This window comes from Hipposideros armiger, unplaced genomic scaffold (assembly GCF_001890085.2).
Source record: "Hipposideros armiger isolate ML-2016 unplaced genomic scaffold, ASM189008v1 scaffold_1195, whole genome shotgun sequence".
In the NCBI taxonomy this organism is placed as follows: domain Eukaryota; kingdom Metazoa; phylum Chordata; class Mammalia; order Chiroptera; family Hipposideridae; genus Hipposideros; species Hipposideros armiger.
In genome coordinates this window covers 455,560-464,430 of record NW_017732545.1, presented here as the reverse complement: position 1 = coordinate 464,430, position 8,871 = coordinate 455,560, and the positions used below count along the sequence as shown (strand labels likewise).

General features: G+C 50.7%; 1 protein-coding gene across 2 annotated transcripts in view; it reads left to right on the top strand.

Annotated features, from left to right (window-relative positions):
* The window catches only part of SLC24A4 (solute carrier family 24 member 4), a 56,194-nt gene that overhangs the window by 16,237 nt on the left and 31,086 nt on the right, over positions 1 to 8,871 (top strand). For both annotated transcript variants that reach the window (XM_019632922.1, XM_019632921.1), the window contains exons 8-9: positions 2,502 to 2,671; positions 6,879 to 7,083. In XM_019632922.1, the coding sequence (XP_019488467.1) occupies positions 2,502 to 2,671; positions 6,879 to 7,083 (375 nt within the window). The remainder of the gene's footprint in view (positions 1 to 2,501; positions 2,672 to 6,878; positions 7,084 to 8,871) is intronic.

Below are 8,871 nucleotides of genomic sequence, written 5' to 3'. Positions count from 1 at the left end.
ACCACAGATCACACACACCCCACACACACACCACACACACCCACACACACACCACACACACCCACACACCCACCACACACACACACACACACACACCACACACACCACACACACCACACACACACCACCCCCACTTTGTTGTTATCAGCTTTGTTGTTTCCTATGTAAAATCCAATTTTTAACCCAACCTGTTGACAGGTGTTAGCCTTTAACCACTCTTCCAAAATGCCTGTATGTACCTAAATGTGCTTAAAGGTCATGCAGATCAGCTCACCAAATCAACTCAGGCCAGTTTTCTCCTTTATGGGGAAGGGGGTGAGATAGCGCCCTCAGAACTTTGTTCTGTGTTCAGTTGTTTGGGATTTTTCTAAACCTTATACAGATTTTTCATATCCCACTTCAATTCTGCTCAAGAATGCAGAGCACGATACACCAAGGAAAGGCCACCAGGACCGAGGCAGGAAGGCTCCCTGTTTCCCGCCACTGCTGGGAGTCCAGCCTCGGTGGCGTTCAGGTGGCCTTGCACACAGCCTGAGAGCCAAGGCTGCCTTGACCACTGGCTGGGCTCGCTATGGAACCCGGGCTGCCCTGGCCACAGCTTTGGCTTGGAGCAGGGAGAGAGGGGGCTGTACTGGCCTTGGGCTGACCTGCCAGGAAAACACGCTGTAAGTGAGTTACCTCCTGGGCAGCCCCCTTGGCTTGTACGTACCACCCTGTGCTGCCACTTGGTGGGAAGCAGGCCCCAGGACAAGGTGCCCAGGGCGCCCCGTATCACGGCTGTTGCCTTGAAACCTGACACTCTGTAGGTAGGCTCCCTCCTTCTGAGCCCAGCTGCTCCCCGCAGATGGTGCCTGGGACAGGGCTGGTTCTGTGGTCTGGACAGAGCCTGGAGCCCACCGCTGTTCTGCTGGTTTCCACGCCCCCCTGAGATGGAGGGTCCCGAGTGGGGAGGAGTGGAGCTTTCCTGCAGCAGGGAAGGGCAGTGGACACAGGGGCTCCTGCTCCTCAGAGTGGGACCAAGCCATGGAATTCAGCCAGGAGAGGGGCTATCCCGGAGGCCAGAGGCTGCGAGCGTTGAAGCCACGTGGCAGGAGCCCCCCTACTAACACCCGCCTTCAAATCACCCCCCGGCACCTTGGCCACCATCAAGAACGCTGCCCCAGACTCTCGGCATCCACTGCACGCTAATCATCTCTGGCAAACTCTGTTGGCCTTTGTCTCCTTAACTCTTCTCTTCTAAATTGTAAGTAACCTGCTTTCATCCAAGCGATAACACATGCATTAAAAAAAAAAAAAATCCTCAAGCCCAGCACATGCCTCATCGAAGGTTAGTGTCTATCTCTGACAAATGCATGGTCTTCTTGGCTCCATTTCTAACCCACACGCCTCCTGTCTGCTGAGCCTTGCTGCCTGCTGGGTGAGGGTACGTGTCTGGTGTGCATTTGTTCCTGTGTGTGCCATTAACTCTCGCGCGGGTTCACTCTGACTGCTTCTGGTTACCCTATTGAGGACATTCACTGGGACCTGGTGACCAGTGCAGAGGGACAAGCATCTGTGCTCTGACAGCCCTTCGGAGGGGAAACCGTCTGCTTCTGTGTGCTGTGTTCACGAGTGCTTCTGTCACTAGGCCCTCCCTCCAGGGCTCTGGAGTTAAGGTGTCAAATCCCCCAGGACTCCAACCCTGAGCGTGTTTGTGAAGGTGGCAAGGAAGAGGCTGGGGGCCTGGGGAGATTTATTCTTCAGCCTCATGAGGGGGAGCATAGGGCCAGAGACAGCGGCCTCCCTGCTGGAGGATGACAGTTTTACCAGAGACAGTGGGCTCAGCCGGCGGCTCCCCTTCTGCCTCTCAGTTGCCTCATCCAGGGCCTGTGAGCCAAATCTTTGTTCTCACTGCCTGCCTCGAGGAGAACAAAGTTAGAAGGCACCTTCTGTACCAGGTGCAGATGGCCCCTCAAAGACAGAGCAGGCGGCCTTGTGGGACATTCACAGCCAGTGCTCTCTGGTGCTTTCCAGCATTTTCCATCCCAGGAGGCCCTTGTCAGTGTATAAGTTTTGTCTGAGCCTCTGTCATCAGGACAAGAGCGGTCCCTTCTCAGTCATGGTGAGAAATGGCACGGAGCCTGCCTGTATTGCAGGTAGACTGCCCGGTGAGGCTTAGATGAGGAATTGAAAGACCCTTGCAATTAGCCAAGACTGGGCCCAGAAGAGAGTGGGTATCAATTGGCAGGGGGCTAGATGTGGAAGGGCTGCCTATAATGGGGGGACCTCGGGGCTGTGTCTAATCCTCCAAGTCAGCAGATGTTTCAGAGCCACTCGAAACACTAGTCAAAAGCTTCGGCCACTTGACTAAAGGCAGAAGCTGAAGTTAGGCTCCCAGGTGGCTGCCAGCTGCCAAGACCTCAGCCCAAGAAGTCTGCAACAGAGTCAGTCCACCGCCCCAGCACGTGGGTGTTGTCCCCACGGGGATCTCAGCACTAATCATGGCATTGTGCTCAATATAGTGAAGGAGGAGCCGCAGTACGGCAAAAGCCCAGTGGTGATGGTGGACGAGGTCATGAGCTCCAGCCCTCCCAAGTTCAGCTTCCCGGAAGCGGGCTTACGCATAATGATCACCAATAAGTTTGGGCCCAGGACCCGACTGCGGATGGCCAGTAGGATCATCATTAACGAGGTGAGTTTGCTTCAAGGACCCTGAGATCCAATGGCCTTAGATGGGTTCTGACACTTTGAGGAGGCCCTGGCTTGTCAGGCACGACATTGCCTGGTGCAGGGCCACCAGGGTGTCCCCTGCCAGACTGGCACTTAGCACCACACCTGTTTAAGGGAGGAGGCCCAGACATCAGCGCAGGCAGCTAATGATCCGATCGGGAGTGATTTTAAGGCAGGCAGCAATCAAATACCATGCCGAGATGTTTTGCTGAGTATTTTATCAGGCACTAGAGTCAAACTAAATAGAGAAAGGCCAGTCTGAAGTATGGATTGTTTCTTTAAAATGTTATTTAGGGTGAAAAAAAAGATGAATACACACCTGTTCTCTACGGATAAAACAACTAGAGGGAAACTGAGACACTGGTGGATGACAGTTACCTCTGCAGCTTCCTTTTCACCCTGTACCCTGGTGGTCGGCTTGAATTTTGTACCTCATCTCTTCCTCATTTGAAAAATATTTTTTAAAAATAAGTTTGAGTATTATTTAATGTACCAGCAGCATAGCAAAGCTCACAGACTTATTGCTTACCAGTTTTTCCAGTCTTGGCTGCATATGTGCATATTGGAGTTTTAAGTCCTTATCCTCAGACCCAGATACTTACCAGAGAACTTGAAACTTCGGAGATAGTATCAGTAGTTAGCACACTGACTATATATGCAAGAAGGAGATTGCACAGTGTTTGAAGCTTTCCTATAGTTCTAACACTTCTTCTTGGATTTCATATGTAATATACCTTCTCTATGGAAAGTAATATTAAGAAAGGGGGAAATTGCAAGCTTTGAATCATTCTGAACCCTTTTGGTCCAGATCCGTAAAATTTAAATCAATGAAATTTTACTGAATCCTGGCCATTTTTCAGGAGCATGATCATTGTACCCTCTAGGTGCTAGGGGTGGGGGAGGCGTTTGAACAACTCTTTCATGGCACACGCAGCCAGGGAAATAATGGGGTTTTGATGAGCCAGTAAAATGCTGGTTGTCATGTCCCTGGTTGTTTTAAGCTGCTGGGAAGACCGTGTTCTCCATCTTGTTGGGATTGGCCAGCCCTGGATGGCAGCAAGGGAAGCCGAGAGGCCGGGCTCAGGAGAGGAAATTCTGAGTTTTCATTTCACAATAGCCATTAACTCACTTAGCCTTCCTGGGCCTCAGTTTCTCTATCTGAAGGTATCGGGCAGGATGCTTCCAGCTCTACAAATTTTCAGTGACACGACTGAAAGGCTATGCCTGGGGACTAGGCAGTCAGTGTCTTCGGGGAAATTCACTGTAGAATAGGAATGGGGGGAGAATAAAACCCCCAAAATGCCCAGTTTCAAGGTTGTTTCTTAAGACCTTTTGGTCTCATTTCCTCTTCAGTCCTTCTAATTCCCGAATGTTACAGAGACGTTTGCAAAGCTAAAATTAACTCATGGTAGAAGTGCCTGTGGGATGGGGAAACTTATTTGTTCATTGCAGGGGGTGAGTGCTTGGGGGAGGGGATGTGAGGGTGTGGAAGGGGAGCTCTGTTTTTCCTTCACTTCAAGGTTACACCTAACCTGACCTAACTGTCCTCACCCACAGCCACTGTGATGAATTGTCAAGAGGCCCAGACTTTCACCTCCCTTGGTTTCCCATCTCTGCTTGTGAGCCCATCCCACCTGGTCACACAACCCCTTCATCCCCACAACTCGCTCCTCCCCACCGCACGCCTGATGATGGTCGTTTTGAGCTGGTACTAGCTGTAATTTCCTAAGCACCTGTTGCGAGCCAGGCAGGTGCTGGATGTTTTTACCTGTGTTATAGCGTTAATCTTCTTAATGACCTTCTAGAGAAGATGATGATATTTCCAATTGATCTATCAGAAAGTTGAAGCCGTTTTCCCAAAGCCACACAACTAATAAGAGGGCAGAACAGGAATTCCAACCCAAATCTGAGCCTAGAGAGCAAAAGGGGAACTGCATAGATTCTTAGTGGTCAATCTAGTTCACTTCCCCTGCACTCTTCCTTCTATATCTTTATTACCTCAGTAATATCCAGCCCCTGCTTGAGTTGCTTGCCTGTGATTGTGTCTTCCATGTGGCAGTCCTTTGAACATCAAGCAGCAGTTGCCACCCCTAATTTTCTGTTGGAATCTGCACATCCTTGGAACCAAACCCTCACCCTCCTGATGTGACAGGGTTCCAGTCTTCACTGTCTAGTTACTCTCCTATGGAAACCTCCCAATTTGTCTTTCTCAGCATGTGAATCCATCGCCTCCTTTGTGTTGTAGTCTACACCTCTCATAATACAACCTCAGATAGCTTTAGATGTTTTTTTCCAGGTACAATTTTCAGTTTATTCCTACTAAGCTAGAGTTACGACATCCTCCCTTTGCTACCATTCACGTTGCTCTTAAGTCATGCCTCCTACCTTGCAATTCTGTCTTTGCACAGCTAGTTTTTTGTCTGTTTTACTGCAAGGATGACCTGTTATGTAACCCTACTTGGGCAGCAAAATACTATGCCTCTATGTCTGAGTCTCAGGCATAGATCACTTCTCTCTTTTTGGTGGGTTAAGTGTTGTGGACATACTTGCAGGAAAAAATTTTTTTTTAATTTCCACCCCACCCTAGACTTCATGGTTTTGGAGTCCCCACCTAAAACTGACATGAAAGCAGTTAAATGGTCAATTCCCCTTTCTTCTAGAGGAATAACACACTTCCACTTTAAGTAAAATGACTTTGTTTTTTACTTCCAATAAGCACAAGGATAGGCATTAGGCACACAGTTATAGAGTATTGCCTGAGACACATTTACTGACATCTGGTCTCCTGCTGAAGTACTTAGGAGGGGTCTATGTGTCCATTGTGTGATGATCATTACCCACAGGCCTACAGCTGATTGGTGAGCTGTGCAAAGGTAAGCAGATTTTTCAGAAAAATGGAACCCTGTTGATTTCTTGAAATGTGGTCTCTACCTTTCCCTGGTTTAGTTTGAAACCCACAGACCTGGTAAGGAAGACCAGCTTCTGCTTGAGTGCAAAGGGGCAGCCTTCTTCAGTAGCTAGAATCAGCTGAGGGGATAGAAGGGGACAGGGTGTTTCAGAGCACACTCACTGGACATGGCAAAGGCTTGGACAGCAGAGGCTATTTGCATGGCCAGTAAGCCAGTAAGATCCTCAAGATTGTTAGTCATCAGGCAAGTGCAAATTAAAACCACTATTAGATACCACCACATACCCACCAGAATGGCTAAAACTAAAAGGACTGACAATATCAAGTGTTGGCAAGGATAGGAAGCAACTGAAATTCTAATCCCTTGCTGGTACAAGTGTAAAATGGTGCAATGTGCACCTACCTTATGACCTAACAATTCCACTTTGAGATAAATACCCAAGAGAAATGTGTGTCTGTGTCCACAAAAAGACATGTGCATAAGTGTTCATAGCAACATTCTTCATAATAACCAAACAGGGGAGACAACCCCAAAGCCCACCAACAGACAGGATACATTGCAGGTTAGTCACACAAATGGAATACTATACAGCCATGAAAAATAGCAACCTACTGAGTCATGCAACCACACAGATGAATCTCACGGATATTAGGTTGAGTAAAACAAGCAAAACATTAAAAAAGTACATACAATTGGAATCCATTTATATGAAGTTCAAGTTCAAGAAGAACTAATTGATGTTTATAAAAGTCAGAATAGTGGTAACCTTGGTTACCTCTGGAGAGAGGGGCACATCCACTAGAGACGTGCCTGAGGGAGTCCTCTAAGGGACTGGACATATTCTACATCTTGATGTAAAATACCACTGAGCTGCACACTTAACGTAAGTGTACATTTTGCATGGTAAACCTAATATGTTTTTTGATTTTTTAAAAGCTATAGAAGGCGTCTCCTGTGACTATCTTCAGGTGGCTTATAAATGTCTGTTGGGGGAGCCAGAATGACCCGACTGCTGCCATCCAGTGCCCTGGGCTGGGTTGTCAGGTTGGCAGTTAGAGGCGTAACCAGGCCTCTGACCGTTCCCCAGTGGAAATGAGCAAACGTAGGTGGATTCCAAGGCCCTTGGGCCGGTCACAGGCAAGCCAGTCTCCAGGGGCATGTTCCAGAAACCTTTAAGGGCTGTGTGCATGTCAGGAACAAAGCAGCAGTGCAGCCCTCTGTCACACGTCTCAGTGTCTGTCTTCCCTCCCGTTCACACAGCGGCAGAGACTGATCAACTCAGCAAACGGTGTGGGCAGCAAGCCACTTCAAAACGGGAGACACGAAAACATTGAAAACGGGAATGTGCCCGTAGACAACCCCGAAGACCCTCAGCGGGAGCAGGAGCAGCAGCCTCCGCCACCCCTGCCACCTGCAGAGCCAGAGCCGGTCGAGGCTGCCTTCCTGTCCCCCTTCTCCATGCCCGGTGAGTTCTGGGGTGCAGGGCCCTCAGGCTGCACTGCCGGGGACTCTGTCAGGAAATTCCTGCCCCCAGCTCTGCCACCATGCTTCACCTTGAGAATAGAGGCTCCTTTCGGGGATCACAGGGCTTCCACGGAGTTTCTAGGTTAGACTCTCCAGGGCATGCTGATCACAGCTACCCAGGGACCCTCCTAAAACGTGGACAGGCCATAGGCTGGAGTGGGGCCTGGGAGTCAGCATTTTCAAACCTTCTCTGGGTTTTCCTGGCCAGGTTAGGACTGGCTACTCCTGGTGAGCACCTCCCAGCCCTCTTTCACATGGAGGGCAGACCCAGAAAATGACATTTTCCCCCTCACTGAGGTTACAGAGGGGCCCAGCACAGGGGTTCAGGCCCCTAGATGCCCCTCTGCCAACCAGAATGCTGAGGGGGTCTGTGTCTCGGCCCCCATGTCAGCACACCTGCTGGAACACTGTGGGCAGCACAGGTCATGCTCAGCCGGCTTGTCCTATGGGCTAAAGGTCACACTGCACTTGGGTGGGAGCTTGGTGCCTCGGCCTGGGACACTGAGAGGAGAAGGAAGTGGTCTTTTCTAGGTCCCAGGAACCTACATCAGATTGTCTCTGTGGACACACTGAGAGAGAGATGGCTGCAGAGCAGGATCCTGGGGGCGTGGCGGGCAGGGGGACAGTGTGACCACCCGGAAGAGAGCCTGCTCCAAGGCGGATGAACCAGGAGGGAGCCCTGCCCCACTTGGAGTTTTTCACTTCTGTGTTCATAAGTGGCCCAGAGCCCTGGGTACCCCACACAGCCCTGAGTCGTCACATTGCCAGCCCAGTTCCTCTCCCGAGTCCACATGTGGCCGAGTACAGGGACTCTGGACTGTGGTCGTGAAAGGGGTTTCAGTTCCTTGAGGCCTGGAGACCTGATGCTAGGGAGGGCCAGGTTGTGGCTACAGGGGGCGCAAGGCAGCCACGGTATGGGAATCAACTGGGCTTGCCAGAGGGCAGGACCAAGGAGGAGCTACCATTTGGTGCATTCCGTTCTCCAGCCCCAGGAGGTGGGTGGCAGAGTCCCGATTTCACAGATATGGAGCCTGATGGGGCCACAGCCACTACCTTCCCACTAGCCACGTCATCCAAACGCTGGTCCTGATGCAGCCCATGGTCCAGGGCTCTACAGGAAACCAGCAAAGGGACATGCCCTTCTTGGCAGCTCTTATTCTATAAAGTGAGGTGGCCACATGTGAGGACCACTCATCTCCATTTCCTGGAAACCTTGAGTTTGGCAGGATTGGGTGGGATGGACCCCAGGACCAGCCACCCCCTCCCTTTGTCCTGAGATTCAATGCTCCTGAGAGAATTGGCTATGAGAAATCGGATCTAGCTTCCTGCAGGGGCAGGTCACCTCCTGGGGTGGGAGGCTTAGAATGCTGCCATCTTGCTAGGGCTGGACCAGATAAATCCCAGGTTCTCTGCACCCGTGAGTCCTTCCTGGTGGGCCAGGACTTCCTGTGGCAGTTGGTCCACCTTCCTCTGCAATCCAGAGGCTCCAAAACATTGCCCTGGGCTTGGCTCATAACGGAACCAGGTGCTGCAAGTTTCTGCCCAGCGTTTGCCTTTCCTTTTCCTCAACAAGGAACAGGCTGGGGCTTCCTGTGTCCATGCGGAAAGCTCCCTTTGTATCCCTGGATATGTTTTCAGGTGTTGCCCTTGGAAACCACTAATCACTTCCTCCCCCTCTTCCCCCTTCTCCATGTGAGGAGAATGGGAGGAGAGGAAGTTGTGTGGCTGC